This window comes from Macrotis lagotis, chromosome 8, assembly GCF_037893015.1.
Source record: "Macrotis lagotis isolate mMagLag1 chromosome 8, bilby.v1.9.chrom.fasta, whole genome shotgun sequence".
Classification (NCBI taxonomy): domain Eukaryota; kingdom Metazoa; phylum Chordata; class Mammalia; order Peramelemorphia; family Peramelidae; genus Macrotis; species Macrotis lagotis.
The window spans coordinates 44,566,208-44,585,904 of record NC_133665.1 but is presented as its reverse complement, the minus strand read 5'-3'; the positions used below and the strand labels follow the sequence as shown (position 1 = coordinate 44,585,904).

At 34.5% G+C, this 19,697-nt stretch overlaps 1 protein-coding gene across 1 annotated transcript; it reads right to left on the bottom strand.

Moving 5' to 3' along the window:
• Window positions 1-2,642: 2,642 nt before the first annotated feature.
• LOC141494780 (olfactory receptor 13D1-like) lies at window positions 2,643-3,584 on the bottom strand. The gene has a single exon (XM_074195976.1). It carries the CDS (start codon window positions 3,582-3,584, stop codon window positions 2,643-2,645), a length of 942 nt encoding a protein of 313 aa, XP_074052077.1.
• Window positions 3,585-19,697: the final 16,113 nt, after the last annotated feature.

Here is a 19,697-nt window from a genome sequence, read left to right as displayed (position 1 = left end):
AGAGTAAGAGGGAGAAAACTTTACAAAAATGAATATTGAAAATTATCTTTACATGTAATTGGAAAAATAAATAAAAATAGATTATGGAAAAAATAATTATACAATGCTACTAGTCTTCAATGACAATAAACATTTAAATTGACATTAATGGAAATATATCAAGGGATTGCTGTCAGTATTCATTTGAAATTTATCTTTGACAATAATCTTTGAAAGTTTTGGTGACAACTAAGAACTCCAGTTTATATAAGAACTCCATTTTATATGTTTAACAGCAAATTTTCACCATCTTCTATTAGTGAAGTAATTGCTTCTTAATGATCATCACTTCTCTTGTTATAAATTTCTCTTAAGCATTTCAAGGTAACATATATGTAAGCAAGACAAAAGATTTATTTGAATCTATATATACCAATAAATATAAGATGCAACTGAACAAATCTATAAAGACTGCTTCACTTTTTCTCTGTTCAATGACCAAAGTAGTATTATCAGCATATTGTTGTACTTAGCCCATAGTCAGAAAAATGTTTTTTGAAATTGAGTTTTCCTTAACTTAATTATTTGATTCATGTTCAAATATTTTTATTTTTTTAAAAAACGTCTGCTTGTGTATGAAGTGTTTATCTTCTGATACACTTGATATGTTTCTAGTCTAGACCATACTTCAGTTTCTTTGCCCTTTTCATCCTGACTATTCATACACTCAGCTTGTGTCATTTCTTTTGTTATCAGTCCTTATCATGTATCAAACTCCTGTTAAAATATATCACATGTGAGAGAGTTGATGGAAAGAATTAGATGATGAATGGTTAGAGCCTTTATCACTGCTACTCTGATTTATCATTTCTCTAAACACAGTTCTACTATAAAATACATGAACACAAATGGGAACAAAGAAGAGGAAAAAAAGTGCATTTGAAAAATAAAATGCTGATAAATAATTGTAAATGTTTAATGTCTCAGCTAATGGTATATCTAAATCATTTACCCATTTCAACCTTATCTTTTTATAGGATGTGAGATATTACCTTATGCCTAGCTTTTCTAGCAGTTTTTTTCAAATGGTGAGCTCCTATCCCAGAATTTGGAGTCTTAGGATTTATCAAGCAGTAGATAACTATAGTTATTTATTACTGTAAACCTTTGTAATGTTTCTTTATATAGATTCTCTGAAAAGTTCTCTGACAGAGCATACGACAAAGTAAGTACTCTATAGAGACTTTCTCATTGTTTGATCTTTCTCTTCTATTGAATTACATTTGTTTTTGCAAGTCAATGGGGTTAAGTGACTTGCCCAAAGTCACACAGCTAGGTAATTATTAAGTGTCTGAGGCTGGATTTGAACTCAGGTCTTCCTGACTACAAGGCAAGTGCTCTATACACGAATTGCAATTTTGGATGGCAATTCTTTGTATCGAATGGTATTGCCAAATCTAGCAAATGCTATGTCAGCATTTATGGTGGACTCATAACACCATTCTAACCTTTGTAAATGCTCTTGATATGTGATTTGAGTGTTTCAATTCTCAGTAAATTCCAGAGTGGGTCAGCTGATAAATTCTATTAGGCATTATCTAGCTAGATCTGATGCCTGTCAGGGTTTTTAAGATAGTATATTAATTTAGTTATTTTTACTGCATGTTCAGCCCAAAACTCTTCCCATACTCTCATGAGAAGATTTTTCATATGTGCCTTTAACATAATTGTGGCATAAGAAATCTATACTCAGTACTACTCAATTAGAATATACCTTTATCTCATTTAAGCTTGGCTCTAACTTTTTCTAATTACAAACCCTCTCACTCCATACATTTTTTTATGTTTTAATTAGCTCTTCTTCCTCACAGGATTTCCCCTTATGTCACTATATCATAAGATTCTCCTTATGTCACCATATCAGGAATTTTTGAGTCTGGGAATTCACCAAATACTGGCTGAATTATCTTGCTAATTATTGCTTGAGATTTTTCCCAACTCCTTTTCAGTTTTTAATAACAACATTATAATATTCTTTCTATCTCTTTGGGATTAGACTTAGTGTGATATTGCTGGGTCAAAGGGTATGCACACTTTAGTTGCACCTTTTGGTATAATTTCAAATTACTCTCCCAAATGGTTGGATCAGTTCACCACTCCAATAATAATGCATCAATGTTCCAATTTTCCTACATTCCCTCAAGTATTTGTCATTTTCCTTTTCCATCATATTAGCAAATCTGATTGGTATAAGGTATCTTAAAATTGTTTTAATTTGCATTTCTTTAATCAATACTGATTTATAGCATTTTCATGGTATTATAGAGAAATTTAAGTATTTTGACAATAGTTTCTAGTAATTCCTCTAAATTTGATATTATGAAATAGGAAATTTATTACTTTTATCAGCTCATGCTCACTCAGCTTGAATGAATTTGAGTTATTTTAATGAAAGACCCCAGGCTACAGTGATAAAACTGCCAAGGCAGTACAGAATCTGAATGATTTGAGAGATACTGTACTTCAGATATTTACTATCTATGTAAAAGTGAAAATTACACAATTTATTTTGTTGTCATAGTCATACATATTTCCAGGAAGAGCGGTACTACCATTGCATGCAAAGCAATGATTCTCTCTTACAAAAGAAGGGAGCATATTTTTCATATTTTTCTAAAGAATAGATTTCTTAATATAATTTTCTCCATAGCTCCTTTCACCTCCTTGTTCCTTAAGCTATAGATAATGGGGTTCAACATTGGGGTAATCACTCCATAGGATAGTGCAATTATCTCATCAGAAGTCTTTGATTCCTTGGACTTGGGCTTCATGTACATGAAAAGAGCAGACCCATAGAATAAGATTACCACAGTCAGGTGGGCTGAGCAAGTGGAAAAGGCTTTTTTCCTCCCCTCAGTAGAGTTGATCCTCAGGATAGTAGAGAGGATGAAAACATATGTGAAGAAAATGAATAGCAGAGGACTGATTAGGAAAACAATACTTGCAATGGTCATGATAAACACATTGAGGGAAATGTCTATACAAATAAGCTTAAGAAGAGCCAGGATTTCACAACTGATATGGTCAATGATATTCCCACAGAATGGCATCACCATAGCAAGTACAGTTTGTACCAAGGAGTTTAGACATCCTATAATCCAAGTCCAAGCAGCCATTTGCATACAGAGTTCATTATTCATGATGACGTTGTATCTTAGAGGATTGCAGATGGCAACATACCTGTCATAGGCCATCACTGCCAGTAGCAGACACTCTGTGGACCCCAATCCAAGGGACATAAACATTTGAAGTGCACACCTAGTAAAGGAAATGGATTTCCTTTCAGACATAAAGTTAACCAGAATTTGAGGAACAGAGGCAGATGTGTAGCAGATATCTAAAAAAGAGAGGTTCCCAAGGAAAAAGTACATGGGAGTATGAAGGTGGGGATCCAAGATACTAATGATAATAAGGATGCTATTTCCCAGAAGGATCACCAAGTACATCACTAGGCAGATCACAAAAAGAAACATCTGGAGGTTTGGGTATTGAGAAAGTCCAATCAGGATAAACTCAGTCACAGCTGTGTAATTTCCCTTGTCCATATTATTTCATCTTGGTCACCTATGAGAGTAATGGAAGAACACCGGTCACAGCAATTGGATCAAACAGTAATAGTGATTTGTATTTACTGATATTTCTTTTTGGTTAGCAATTTTATTTGGTTTCCATTGATGGGTACATATGTTCAGATACATGAACACAAATGGGAACAGAGAAGAGGATAAAAGTGCATTTGAAAAATAAAAAGCTGATAAAAATTGTAAATTTATCACTTTTAATTTATAACATGCCAAATATTGAGATATGATTTACATAAGTAAAAATTACTTGACTTGCTTGTTAATTTTGAAGTACAAAGGGGTCCCCAGATGTTACATAAATATTGGCTCTTACTATTATTATCCAGTAAAGTTTTAGCAAGATCAATATCTGACATTCCTTGCAATAATAGTTGTAGACCATCAAATTGAGGGAGAAAAACACAGTTCTACTCCCAGAAGCTCAAAAGTGTGACTCAGACAAACAGGAGTCATTTAAAGTTTATAGTCCAAGTTTATCAAATTCAACAAAATCTTTCCTTTGATCCAGTTCTGCTTACCTTCCAATGATCTATTCCTTGGTTATACATTTAATATAGGTCCTTAGTAGTGAAAAGATGGAAAAATAGCTCAATGTATGATGTCAATTTAGAAAACTTTTTTCATTAAAATGTTTCAACTCCTTGTTGTCTTTAGCATTCTTATAAATGACTGAATGAAAAATAATTTATTAAATGGCTACTTTGTATCTGACACATTCCCAGATGTTGATCATGCAAATACAAAAATTCCTACTCTCAACAAATTTACATTCCCATAAGGGAGGCAATGCATATAAGAGATTGGTGGCTAGGCAAAGAACTCAGTTTGGGCAATTATAGGAATGGAAATTAGACAGAAGGAGTAAAAAAAATAATAAATCCCTTCATGAAAAGCTATTATCATGCCTGGATACAACTCAGAAGAGAATGACTTCTAAATATCTACAAGCAATGATTCAGAGAAAAGCAGTATGAGAACAGATTCAACTATAATTCCTGAAAATGAAATAAGGTAGAGAAACAGTTAAGAAAAGATTTTCTAAATGAAATGAGAGCATAATGAAAAAAATTGGAACAGAATGAGAACTATGGAAAAGAATTATAAAGGAAATTAACAGCTTGACACAATGGACATAAATTTGTTTTACATTTATTCATGAACAATGGGGATTCTCTGAAGGTTTTTGAGTGCAAAAGAGAGAGACTAAATCAGAACAGGGAAACAAGAAAATTATTTTGACAGTAGTCTTAGTGAAGGATTTAAGAGGGAAAAGAATAAAACCTCAGATACTAAGTGCCTATCAGTTTGTATAATAGCTTGGAATCAAGAATGACTAATCTAAAATACTGCCATCAATATATCACTTAACCTCTCCTTTCCAGATACCATTTTCTCCCCTTTCCAGCTCTGCACTGCCCATCTCCAAGTCTCTAGGGTGAAGAGTTGTTGTCTAGCTATATTGGTAAGGGAATTTTCTCATTGGGAATTTTCTACATCATTGAAATTGCAGGTCTGATGGATGTGGGGAATGATGTTAGTCTTCATTCTTGAAGAAAACCATGACATCAGAGGGGTTGTGCCATGACAAGTAAATGAACTGGATTTTTTTACTCCTTCTAAATCACCAGTCTCACTTTCTCCTCCAGAACCAACTGGCTCCAATGGCCAGATATGAATCATGTGTGCACATGTGTGCATACACACACACAATACATATACATAATAAAAAGCAAAGGGAAATTAATTCCTCACAATTGGTATCCAAGGATTCTTATTACTGGATGATGGGTTAGGGTAGTAGTAATCCTCATAATTAATAATTTGGGGAAATGGCAGAGATATTGAAGTATCATTGGGCTGGAATTTGTTTCAAAGCAAATCCTGTAATGTGAAAATTCATATCTCCTAAATCTTAGCCCAGGGCTGCTGCTGCTGCTGCTTTTTCTTTCTTCTATCTTCTTCTTCTTCTTCTTCTTCTTCTTCTTCTTCTTCTTCTTCTTCTTCTTCTTCTTCTTCTTCTTCGGCAAGGCAATGGGGTTAAATGACTTGCCCAAGGTCACACAGCTATGAAATTATTATTAAATGTTTGAGGTTGGATTTGAACTCAGGTCCTCCTGACTACAGGACTGGTGCTCTATCTACTGTACCACCTAGCTGCCCAGCCCAGGGCTTCTTGACTCAAATTTTTGACATTTGACTTTTCTGGGGGAGTATGGGAATTGACCTTTCAAGAGGAAAGATCTTCTCTAGTCTTTTGATTCAGGGTAAGAAGCTGAGAAGGGATACAAGGTATATCCTGACCCCAAGCTTAATCACTCTACTGGAATCTACTCTGAGGGGAAATTTCAGGGGAAGAGGTAGGTTCTTGAAAGAGGGGATAGAGATGTTAAACAATTATGAGTCAATGGATATGTATTAATTAATAGGACTAACTCCAAGAGTCAGGGTTCAGTGTCACCCACAGTTCTCCCAACATTCAGCAGCAGATGCTCTCTAAATGGATATTTTTCTCTCAAATGTTACTTCAATTCCATTGAAAGATAAAAACAAAGCCTTATGCTTTCACGTATGCCCAGTAGTGATTATTCAAAGATTTAAGACACAATTGATTTTGGATGAGTAATGAGTACAGGGAAGAAGAAAACTGCTAAGGGTCCTTCAGATGCTTAAAAACAGTAATTTAGAAAACTGAAGTCCCAGTCAAGAGACGGCATTCTATTATAAAGGAATGAGGGAGAACTACATTTTTATTACAAAGGGATAGGGAAGTCAATGAAAAATGAATGATATCAAAAAGAGAAAAAATAAAATATTATTTTAAAAATATGTGCTCTGAGCAAGAGAAGGAAAAATGTGTTCCTTTCTCGTATGTCTTCAAGGGGTAGGAGACTTAATTTTTTAGGATAGACATCGGGTCAAGTAAAGATAAGTGACAATAATGATAATAATTAAAATCATACTTGCATATTATTTATAAAATTCTTTTCATTATTATCTCATTTTATGGATATAGTAATGCCCCAATGAAGGCAAACTGTTATTACTTACTATTTTAAGAGAAGTAAATTGAGGCATAGAGTGTTAGTTAATTGACTTTCTTAAGGTCATTCAGTTAGTAGTGGATAGAGCACTGGCCCTGGAATCAGGAGTACCTGGGTTCAAATCTGGTCTCAGACACTTAATAAGACACACAGATATTTTGGTTCTATGTCTAGAAGATTTGTTGCATAGTCTATCTAGAGAGTCTTTGGGAAAAGACCATAGAGGATTTCTAAATAGGAACATTAACTCCTACATTTCCATTGAATTAATTTAATTTTAATTATTTAATTTAATTAAAAGCATTTATTTTCTTTCCTTCTCATTCCCTCAGTGAAAAAACAAGGACAGCCCTTGAAACAAATCTGCATATTTACATGTAACACAATTCCAAATTGACCATGTCCAAAGATATGTGTCATTCTATATATTTGCTCCATTATTTCTCTGTCAGGAGGAGAATAACATATTGAATGAGCTTATTAATTAAACCTCCACGATGTAGCTAGAATTTTGTCTTTGTTGTTCAGTCATTTACTCATGTTCAATTGTATAAGACCCCATGGGGATTTCTTGGCCAAGATACTGGAGTGATTTGCCATTTCCTCCTCCATTGTTCCTCCATTTTATAGGAGGAACTGTAGTAAATAGGGATTAGTCACTTGCCCAGGGTCACATAGCTAATGTCTGAGATCAGATTTGAGCTCAGATCTTCTTAGCTCCAGGTCTGGTGTGTTATGTTATGCACTACACCATCTAGCTACTGTCCTAATACATACATACATATATATATGTGTGTGTGTGTGTGTATACATACATATATATGTATATATATATGTATGTATATATATATATATATATATATATATATATATATATATATATATATATATATATATATATATGGTTTTGCTTGTTTTTGTTTTTGCAAGGCAGTGGGGTTGAATGATTTGCCCAGGGTCACACAGCTAGGTAATTATTAAATGTCTGAGGCTGGATTTGAACTCAGGTCCTCCTGACTCTAAGTCTGATGCCCTATACACCTAGCTGCCCCTCCTAACTATTATTTTAACCAAAAATAATTGTTTTAAATATATTCATTTCTATTTCTTATCTAAAAAAGAATCAGAAACGGGAGATCTTGCCAACTGAATTCTCAAAATTTCCCTGCTCAGGTTTTCAAAATTTCTCCATATTCCTATCTTTGCTTTTATTTCTGAGGAAGTAGTATCTTTACTTTTTCCAAGGCTGACTGTTATACTTGTATATATTTATATATTTGTTTTTTTTTTTTTTTTTTAGTTTTTGCAAGGCAAACAGGGTTAAGTGGCTTGCCCAAGGCCACACAGCTAGGTAATTATTAAGTGTCTGAGACCGGATTTGAACTCAGGTACTCCTGACTCCAAGGCCAGTGTTTTATCCACTACGCCACCTAGCTGCCCCAATACACCTGTATTCTTGATCCTATTAGTTCCTACCATCCCTTTGCTATCTTAATTCTTTTCATCTTTTCCTTTTCACTTGGTCTTTCCCTTCTATTCAATAAAAGTTGAATGAGATGCATAGGAGTCTCCCCTATTCTGAAATAAACTTTCCATTGATCTTGGTCTTGTACTGTGCCATCACACTATTTATTGATCTCTTCTCCTTTACTGCTGAACTTCTAGAACTCTTACTCCCAGTTTATCACTACTCTCTCATTCCTCTCTCTCATTCCTTAGCTTCTTGCAATTTGATTCTAGTTGTCACTAATCCACTGACATCCTCCCTACTCTCTCCTCTTTTTGTATTAGGGTTTATCTACTTTAAACTATTACATGGTCAATAAGGAATCTCAAACATCATGCTTCTGAAGAGCATGTTTTCTTACCTTCCCCCTTGGTTGCAATTTAACAGGCTACTTCCTCTAACAAGTTGGGGAAGTCTTAGAGCTCTATAAATTAGATCCTGTAATCACATCTTCACCAAGTAGGCCCCTTCCCCATTTTCTTGAAAACACTTGAGAATAGAAAGTAAGTGTGGGAGAATTTATGTCTTGTTAAAAATTGTGTCCTGTGGCTAGTTTAGCTTGTCTTGAACTCAGAAACACTGAATCCTGGAATTATCAAAATAAAGAATGATAGGGATCTGTGATTTCAGAAGTAAAAAGAGGGATGGCTAGGTGGCGCAGTGGATAGAGCACTGGCCCTGGAGTCAGGAGTACCTGGGTTCAAATCCGGTCTCAAACACTTAATAATTACCTATCTGTGTGGCCTTGGGCAAGCCACTTAACCCCATTGCCTTGCAAAAAAAAAAAAAAAACAACCTAAAAAAAAAAGTATAAAGAACTCCCAAATGAGAAAATTTCCTCTGCCAACATAGTTCTCCACTTTTTCTTGAATTCACTTTTTAGAATTATTCAGATTTCCTCAGAGACTGTGACCTATCCAAGGTCACACAGTCAGCTTGAATGAGAGGTGGGAATAGAATCCAAGTTTTCCTAGCTTCAAGGCTAACTCTAACCACCACACTAAGTTGTCTATCATTAGGGCTAGAGGTCTAAGTTATAAAGCAAAACATTTAAGAACAACAATGAAACTTAGCTATTAGAACATAGAATGTCAGAGTTAAAATGATATCTGAGAAAAGAGGATTTGGAAAGTTAGTGTTGCAAGGTACTTTACAACAGAAGATAGGATGGCAGGATGAAAGGAACTTTAGAACACAGAACATAATAAATGCTTGTTTAAGGCTAGCAGAATGAAAATATAATGTGAGAACTATGATGGACTATTTTTTAGAGGAAACACTTGATTAATAGAGAAAATGGAAGGATGTGTCACTACAAGAAATACTAGATGGAGTTCAATGAAAGTTGAACTGATACAGTAATCATTCACGAGCAAGATGCATAGGAGAATCTAATTGTCATATTTCCTTCCCACTTCAACAAAATGCATCTTCAAGTTTTTCATTCAACTCACCTTTTCTTTGTTTAAAACTACTTGACTTTTCACATTAGAATTCTGTATCTGGTCCCACCTATTTTACTTATGTTTCCATTCAACATTTTCCCCTAAGTTTCATTGCTAATTCCCACTTCCATTTCCATCTTTGAAACTCACCCTTTCTAGGATCCTTCTAATCATTTTTATTTACCTTTCAGACTGAGATCCAAGCCTCCTCCTTTGTTTATGCCAGGCCACCTAGGTGATGTTTTTCCAGCATTCTGAAGAAATAAATCATGTTAAATACATTTCCAGAAATTTACATAGACTTTAGGTAGTATCAAACACATAGATATGCTCCCTGATGCTATATCCCTGTTGTGAGGTTGAAATTACTTGCACTGAAGACAGTTTACAACTTCCCCCTTCTTTCTATGTTGCTCCTGTTAGATTAAATAGATAGAGTCAGATTTTTACAATTTAGAAATACTGTGAAAAATTGGCAGAATCAACAGGATGTCACTACTTTTACTACTCTTAAGACAATTGCTGTATAGAGAGGGACATTATATTTCCAAATCTATTGTAAATTTAGGTTACAATCTGTTGTTCCTGGAAATTTCCAAAGGATCAACCATTAGCTTCAGATGCCAATTTAACACTCTTCTACCCTCTATAACCCCACCCCAGTGCTTTTAGAGACTCTTTTTATTCCCTAAAGTAATTTAAAGTGGTAAGAATGAACTGTATGGAAGTTAGCAACTTTTTGATGCTTTAGGGATAAAGTACTAACAACCTCAATACAACAACATTAATAGGTACAGGGGCAGCTAGGTGGCGAAGTGAATAGAGTACCAGCCCTGGAGTCAGGAGTATCTGAGTTCAAATCCGGCCTCAGACACTTAATAATTACCTAGCTGTGTGGCCTTGGGCAAGCCACTTAACCTCATTTGCCTTGCAAAAAACTAAAAAAATAAAACATCAATAGGTACAAAAATTACACAATAAACATTGCAAAACAGTAACATTCAAGTATCTCCCTACCTGGGGGTCAAACATTGGGAGAATGACACAATTATCTGCATGGCTCAGGTCAGATTTCCATATGAAGGAAGATACCATCTGTACCTAGAGAAAGAACTGATAAATAGAAGTATGTATAAAATGATTTTACATATATATATATATATATATATATATACTATTTGCATTTATGTGTGTATACATACACATATACACATATCTATATATGTCTATCCTGTGCAATCTCTAGGTGGATAGGAGGGGAAAAAAGAAATTTATAGGATATCTTTATTAGTTATTTAAAAGGAATAACATGTTATACATAATAGATTTGAATTTTCATGTACAATCATCTTTTTTTGTTATACTGTTTTATGGAAATGCTCATTTTATTCAAAATTAAAAATAAAGTAAATGAAAATTTAAAATCAATGAGAGAAGTAGGGGAAAATAGATAAAAATTCAGAAAATAGATATAGAAATAACAAAAAAGAATCATCTGCTTGATAAAGGTAGCCCCCCAAATACTGAAGAAAATAACACCTTATAAAAAGAAGTCAAATGGTAAAAGAGGCACAAAGATTCACTGAAGAGAGCATTTTTTTGATAATAGAAATATTTAAAAAAATTCTCCCATTACATCTAAAAACATGTTTTAACATTCCTTTTTAAAACATTGAGTTCTGAATTCTCTCCCTTCTCCCCATCATACTTCCCCTCATTGAGAAAGCAAGGTATTTGATATAGATTAAAAACATGTAGACTTGCAAAACAGTTTCACAACAGTCATGTTGCGAAAGTAAACATAACCTCCCCAACAAAAGAAGAAACCTCAGGAAAAATAAAGTTTAAAAAAAAGTATGCTTCAATCTATCCAGACACTATCAGCTCTGTCTTTGGGGTTAGATAGTATTCTTTATCATAATTCCTTCAGAGTTGGGGGGAGCTAGGTGGCACAATGGATAGAGTACCCACCCTGGAGTCAGGAGGACCTGTGTTCAAATCCAGCCTTAGACATTTAATAATTACTTAGCTGTGTGACCTTGGGCAACTCACTTAACCCCATTAAGGGATTTACCTTGCAAAAAAAAATAATTCCTTCAGAGTTTTCTTGGGTAATAGCATTACTGAAAAAGGTAAGTCAGTCACAACTGATCATCCTACAATATTGTTGTTACTTTGTATATTGTACATTTCTCATTGCATCTGCTCAAGTATGTCTTTTTGTGTTTTACTGAGAGTCTTTGGTTCATCATTTCTTATTAACAGAATAGCATTCCATTCTAATCACATACCACAATTTGTTCAACCAATCCCCAACTAATGAACGTCCCCTAAATTTCTAGTTCTTTGTCACCATAAAAGAGTTGCTATAAATATACTTTTTTTCAGAAAATTTACCCATTTTATTTGATGCATTGTAATTGCTCTACATTTTACCATATTACTTTGTAAAATCAAAGACAAACATTGAATCCAAAGATAAACTATGTTTTACACAATGGACCCTTTTCCCATCGTTAGTATTAAATTTTAAATATCTATATTTCTTTTGTTAAAATGATTATTTTACATATCTCCTAAGTACATCTGCAATACAAACATAGATCAGTAATTCTCCAAAGCTACCTGTTTCTAGAGGTTTGTAAAAGGAAGAGCACAACCAGAAAAAGGGGGGGGAAAGCAAGTTTAAATCGCACACAATAACTTAGCATATCAAATACATTTAATAAAGTAGGAATTTCATTGCAATATCAAGGATTCAAAGCAGAAATACTAACATTACATATAATGTACATATAATGTACTGCTACAAGTAGTGAGATTATTTTTCAAGCTGAATTTGAAATCACACATTATATAAAGTTTAACAACAAACAACCATGTAGACATGCTATACCATCCATCAGTTTAAAAAAAATCAAAAAGGAAGCAGGCTTAGGTCATTCCTGTCACTGAGGGGCAATTTCATGTCATGCCAAGCTTGTCCCCAAATAAACCATCCTAAACCACTGGATTCTCTCTAACGTGATGAAATGAGTGACCAGATTGGAGCAACCCTGACTTCTCAGACTAGAGATGAGCAGACAAGCCAGAAGGTCACTTCAGAACTGCCAGGACTGGCCAGCGATGCGGCTCTGCATCTGAAGGTCACTGTTACCCTGGGAGTGTTCCCGAGGAGCCTTCATCAGCCTCTGCCTCCATATAACCCATGGGCAGAGAATAGCAGTTTCCCCAGGACTCTTCCCTAACTCCCTTTGCCTTGATGTAAGAGATGGGAGGGCCTGAAGCTCAACAAGATTTCTTTAAGCTGATTTGTTCCCAGGTCACTTTTGACCCAGCCCAACTACTCACTAAGCTCAGTAGGTTTCCCTCATCTGGTCTAAGCTAAAAGGACAGTCTAAAGCCATTTCTCAAGGTAACACCCTACTGTAGGCAAGCACATGCAATACAATCTTGGTCAATCTAAAAATGCCAATTTGCAGCCTCAGACTGAGAATTGCTAAAATGATTAAAGCCACAATTCTAGAAAGGTAATTAGCATAACTGCACATAATATCTTGGTCATTTCTTCCTCAGTGGAGTCAGGTTTGATATAAGATGTTAAATGAGATCTACTAGTTGGCTTTGGGAGGGTAGATTTTTCTGCATCTCATAGCTTCTGTGGAAAAAAAAAACTACACATTCACACACACACACACACACACACACACACACACACAGACACAACTCCTGTTCTCTGGGAGAACAAGGTTATAGAACAGGAATTTCATTCAAAACAACTTGTGTATAGGGTAAGAAAATCAACATGTGCTTGGCAATAAATAGACATGAAATTCATATTTGCTGACCAAAAAACCCAACCAAAAACCCTTTTCAACACCCGAGACTTCTTAGCTATCATGACATGGATAGGGCTAAAAACACATCTTAATGAAATAGAAATATACTTTTAATATAGGTCCTTTTTCTTCCTGTTTTTCATATCTTCTGCAATATAGACTTGATAGTGGCATTACTAGGTCAAAAGGTATGCATAGTTTTCAACTCAAGATCGGTGGGAAAGATCTATTGCACCAGGCTGAGAGAGGAGCACAGTGCAGCATAGTTCCAAATTGAACTACAGAATTGTTCAATCATTTGTTTTGTTTTGTTTTGTTTTGTTTTTGCCATGGATTTACTGCCAGAACACAGATATCATGAAAACCATTGCCAAATCTCCACTAAAACTGGTAAGGTAAAGACTCACATTGACATTGTTGTCATTGGCTCATAGACTCTGGCAAGTCCACTAGTACTGGCCACCTCATCCACGAATGTGATGGAACTGATAAGAGAACCATTGAGAAGTTTGGGAAGGAGGCTGCTGAGATGGGAAAGGGCTCTTTCAAATTTGCTTGGGTCTTGGTTAAGCTGAAGGCTGTACATGAGCATGGCATTACTATTTTGATCTCCCTGTGGAAATTTGAGACCAGAAGTATTTGGGGTCATTACTGATGCTCAAGGGCATAAAACTTTATCAAAAACATGACTACAGGTACATCTCAAGTTGACTGTCCTGTCCTGATTGTTGTTACTGGTATTGGTGAATTTGAAGCTGGTATCTCAAAGAATGGGCCTGTGGTGAGCATGTCCTTTTGATCTACTTGTGCCTTTCTATACATGCTCCTTCTAACTGCCATAACAATTGAGAAGGTTCATATGAGTTATCAGTATCATCTTCCCATGCAAGAATACAGCAGTTCAACATTGCTTAGACTCTTATAATAAATTTTTCTTTTCTGTTTACATTTTTATGCTTCTCTTGAGTGTCATATTTGAAAATCAAATTTTCTGGTCTTTCCTGGTCTTTTCATCAGGAAAGTTTGAAAATCCCCTATTTCACTGACTGTCTATATTTTCCCCTGAAAGAGTATGTTCAATTTTGCTGGTTAGATGATTCTTGGTTATAATTCTATCTTCTGAATTTCAGTGAATTTGTGAAATATATTCCAAAGCCTACAAAGTATTAATATAGAAATTATAGAAGTTGTGAAATCTTGTATTATTCTGTATGAGGTCCATGATATTCGCATTGTTTCTTTCTTACTGCTTGACATAGTTTTTTCTTGACCTGGGAGTTTTGAAATTTGACTGTAAAATTCTTGGCAGTTTTCATTTTGGGATCTCTTTCAGGAGGCAATTGGTGGATTTTTTCAATTTCTATTGTACTCTATACTTCTAGAACATCAGGGAAGTTTTCCTTGATCACATCTTGAAATTATCTGTCTAGGCTCTATTTTTGATCATGGCTTTCAGATAGTTCAATAATTTTAAAATTATCTCTCCTGGATCTATTTTCCAGGTCAATTATTTTTTCACTGAGATATTTCACATTTTCTTCTTGTTTTTTTTCATTCTTTTTGTTTTCTTTTACTGTTTCTTGATTTCTCACAAAGTCATTAGTTTCCTTTTGCTCAATGCTATATTTTAAGGAATCATTTTCTTCACTGAGCTTTTGTATCTCCTTTTTCATTTGGTCAATTTAAGGCATTCATTTCCTCACTGACTTTTTGGACCTCTTTTTCCATGTGGCCCAGTCTAGTTTTTAAAATATTATTTTCTTCAGTTTTTTTGTGTCTCCTTCACTACGCTAGTGATTTTTTAATGATTTTTCCTCATAACTCTCATTTCTCTTCCCAATTTTTCTTCTACTTTCCTTAAATGATTTTCAAAATCCCTTTTGAGCTCTTTCATGATCTGAGATCAATTAATATTGTTTGGAGGCTTTGGATGTAGAAACTTTGACTATATTATCTTATTCTAAGTGTGTATTTTGATCCTCCTAAACACCATAGTAACAATGGTCAGAGTTTTTTCTTGTTGCTTGCTCATTTCCCCAGCCCATGGCTTGATTTTAACTTTTTTTCACTAAAGTTGGGCTGTACTTTCAGGGTGGAAGATTCACTGCTTTTGTTTTTTTTGCAGTTTTTTCAGAGAAACTTTTAGGGACCTGCAAATTTTCAGTTCTTCCAGGGTGGGATGATCTAAGGAGTGTTTTTCACTACTCTTCTGGACTGTGTATTCCTTTTTGTCCTGTAACTGTGAGTAGGGTCCTCTGCTCCTCTGACACAGTAAGCTCTGTTGTGCTACTGTTCCTCTTCTTGGGACTGCTACCCAGTACTGTGACCCAGATCATACTATGGGCAAAGCAACAGAGTGATACTTCAGTGATAGAAAAGAAACCTCTGTAATCTTCTGCCCTCCTTTCCATTTGTGGACCAAGAATTCTGGAAGCAGCTGCCTCTCCTGAGTCAGTTGCTCCCAAGGACTGCTTCTGGTCTACAGGGGCCAGGTCTGTCCTGCTGAAGCCTGCACTAAACTATACTCTACTCTCATCTTTGTGGCAGACTTTTTCTACTGACCTTCCATGTTGTCCTTGGCATTCTCTTCTCTGGAGAGGTCTGGAAACTGCCACCATTACAGTCACTCCATTGTTTCCAGATTGCTGGGGTTGGTTTGCTCCATCCTGGGCCATGCTGCATGTGCTCCTCTCTCAGTCTGGTGCAATAGCTCTTTCTTACTGATCTTTAAAAATATCTTGAGCTGGAAAATTATCTCAGATCATCTTTTTGTTTGTTCTGCCATTGTAGAATTTGTTTTAGAGTTATTGTTTAAAGATATTTTTGAATGGTTTGGGGAAAAAATCAGGTGAATAACTGCCTTTTTCTCCTGTGAAGAACTTCTTAAAAAACAGAATTGACCAAATGGAAAAAGAGGTATGAAATTCATTGAAAAAAAAAAACTTCTTAAAAAGAATTGACTTGGGGCGGCTAGGTGGCATAGTGGATAAAGCACCAGCCCTGGAGTCAGGACTACCTGGGTTCAAATCTGGTCTCAGACACTTAATAATTACCTAGCTGTGTGGCCTTGGGCAAGCCACTTAACCCCATTTGCCTTGCAAAAACCTAAAAAAAAAAGAATTGACCAAATGGAAAAGGAGATACAAAAGCTTAATGAATAAAACATTTCAGTAAAAATTAGAATTGGGCAAGTGGAAACTAATGAGATTTCATGTGATACACAAAAACATTGAAAGAAAATCAAAAGAATGAGAAATAGAAAGAAAATTCGATATCTCATTGGAAAAATAACTGATCAGGAAAATAAATAGAGGAGAGAGAATGTAAGAATTCTTTGACAACCTGAAAGCCATGATTCAAAAAAAGAATCTAAACATAATCTTCCAAACAATTATCAAAGGGAAACTGACTTGAAATTGAAATAAATCACCAATCATCTTCTGAAAGAAATTTCAAACTGAAAACTCCTTAGAATTTTATAGGTAAATTCCAGAGTTCCCAGTTCAAGGAAAATATATTGTAAGCATCCAGAAAGGAACAATTCAAATATCATGGAACCACAGGAAAGAATAGCAGATTTAGCAGTTTTTACATTAAAGGATCAGAGAATTTGGAATTTGATATTCCATTAGGCAAAGGAACTAGGACTACAATAAAGAATCCCTCATCCAGCAAAACGGATTGGAATCTTTCAGGGAAAAATATAAATTTAATGAAATAGAGAACTTTCTAGAATTTCTGCTGAAAAGAACAGAGCTGAATAGAAAATTTTACTTTAAAATACAAATCTCAAGAGAAGCATAGAAAGGTAAGCATGAAAGAGAGATCATAAATTATCTATCATAAGATTAAAATATTTATATTTCTATGTGGAAAGACAACACTTTTGACTTCTAAGAACTTAATCATTATTACAAGTTAGAAGGAATATATGTAGACAGAGAAGAGGTATGAGATGAATATGGTGGGATGACATCTAAAAAATAATGAAAGAGAAATAGGAATGCAGTAGAAGAAGGGAAAAAGGAAAGACAGAATGGGGTAAATTATCTCACATAAAATAAACACAAAAGAACTTTTATAGTGGAGGGGAAGGTGGGGAAGATGTCAGAAAAAGAACTTTAAAATTAGAATTATTAGAATTTTCTCATAGCAGGAATAACATATGCACATAGTTGGGTATAGAACTCTATCTTACCTTACAGGGAAGAGAAGTGGGTAAGTGAAGCTGATAGAAGAGATAGCAGAGTGAAAGAAGTGTTAGTCACAAGCAAAACACTTTTGAGGAAGGACAGGGTGAAAGGGGAGAGGGCAAAGAAAAATGGGGGGATAGGATGGAGGGAGAGTCACAATTAGTACACTGTGAGAATGTTTATAATAAATTTCTCTGCTAAAATATATGGAGATTGCAAATATAGAGAGAACTGAGTTAGATTATAAAAATAAGAACTAACCCAATGGATATATATATATATATATATATATATATATATATATATATATATATATATATCAAAGGACATCAAAGTATATAAGCAGGCAATTTTCAAAAGAAGTAATTATAGTTATCTTTAATATATGAAAAATGCTCTAAATCACTACTGATTCGAGAAATGCAAACTACAACAACTCTGACACATAATCCCATACATTTAAGATTTACTAATATGACAGAAAAGGAAACTAATAAATGTCAGTGGGGATGTGGGAAAATTGAGACGGGGATGTGGGAAAAATGTGTTGCTAGTAGAGTGTTGAACTGATCCAAACATTCTGAAGAGTAATTGGAACTATGCCCCAACCTTTTGGTCTAGCATTATCAGGACTAGATCTGTATCCCAAAGAGCTTAAAAAAAGAAAAAAGATCTTATATGCTAAATTATTTATAGCAGCTGTTTATATGGTTATAAACAATTGGAAATTGAGGGGATGCCCAACAATTGGGAAATGACTGAATAGCTGTGGTATATCATTGTGATAGAGCACTATTGTGTTATAAGATGATGAGCAGAATGTTCTCAGAAAAATCTGGAAAGACTTAAATGAACTGATACAAAATGAAATAAGCAGAACAAGGAGAACATTATCTACAGTAACAATATTATATGATGATCAATTGTGAAGGACTCAGCTATTTTCAGCAATACAATAATTCAAGACAATTCAAAAGGACATATGATAAAAATTGCTGTTTACACCAGAAAAAGAATTGATATAGTTGAATGCAGGTTGAAGCATATTTTAAAACTTTTCTTTATTTTTCTTGCTTTTAAATTGTGTTTTCTTTGACCATGAGACTATTATGGAAATATATTTCCCATGATTACATATGCATAACATATATAATTATTTGCCTTTTTAATGGGGGAATGAAGAAAGAGCATTTAGAACTCAAAATTAAAAAAAGAATATTAAAAACTTTTTAATACAATTGTGAAAAATATTATACAATTTTTAAAAAGATTGAAAAAGAATGACAAAAGATTTTTGTAGAATGTGAGGCTTTGGCTGAAACTTAAAGCCAGAGAAGTTAGGAGGTAAAGGGGAAGAAAGAGAGAGTTCTAGGCATGGGAGGCAGAGAGGGAAAACACTTGAAATCAGGAGGAATATTGTGGATGAAGAAGAGCAAAGGGGTCAGTGGAGAATAAAGTGCAAAAAGAATGAAAAGTTAAAAAGGATCAGGTTATAAAGGTCTTTAAGAAAACTAAAGAGAATTTTTATATAGCTGGATCCCAAATATTATGATTAATGAATCCCTCTAAAATGGGTTGTATTGTTTGAATTTGTACTCTTGTTTTCCACTGGACTGGAACCAGTTATCAGATTTTTACATAATTATAACTTCAAACACTGAAAATCTGACTATATCCAATCACTTTAGGGTGTTTATTATTCACATTAATTAAAACTAATTTTTTTTTATCCTGGAGAATGTAGGAAGCCATTAAATTTTATTGTATGAGTTGTTTATGATATGGTCAGACCTTTATTTTTGGCAGATCAAATTGAGATGAATAGAAGATGTATTGAAGTTCAGAGATGAGGTAGAGAGATCAACCAAAAGGTGCTAGTCTAGGAATTAAGGTGATGAGTGGCTGTGGCAGGATTGTTATGGCATTAGACCTGTAGTGGGATGATTAATGGTGTTAAAGGATAAGAATTGGTGACTAACTTGCTATTTGTGTGTGTGTTTTTGTGTGTGTGTGTGTGTGTGTGTGTGTGTGTGTGTGTGTAAGAGAGAG

Excerpts from the sequence above, each read along its gene's own strand:
- LOC141494780 (XM_074195976.1), bottom strand. The coding sequence starts at position 3,584 with ATGGACAAGGGAAATTACACAGCTGTGACTGAGTTTATCCTGATTGGA.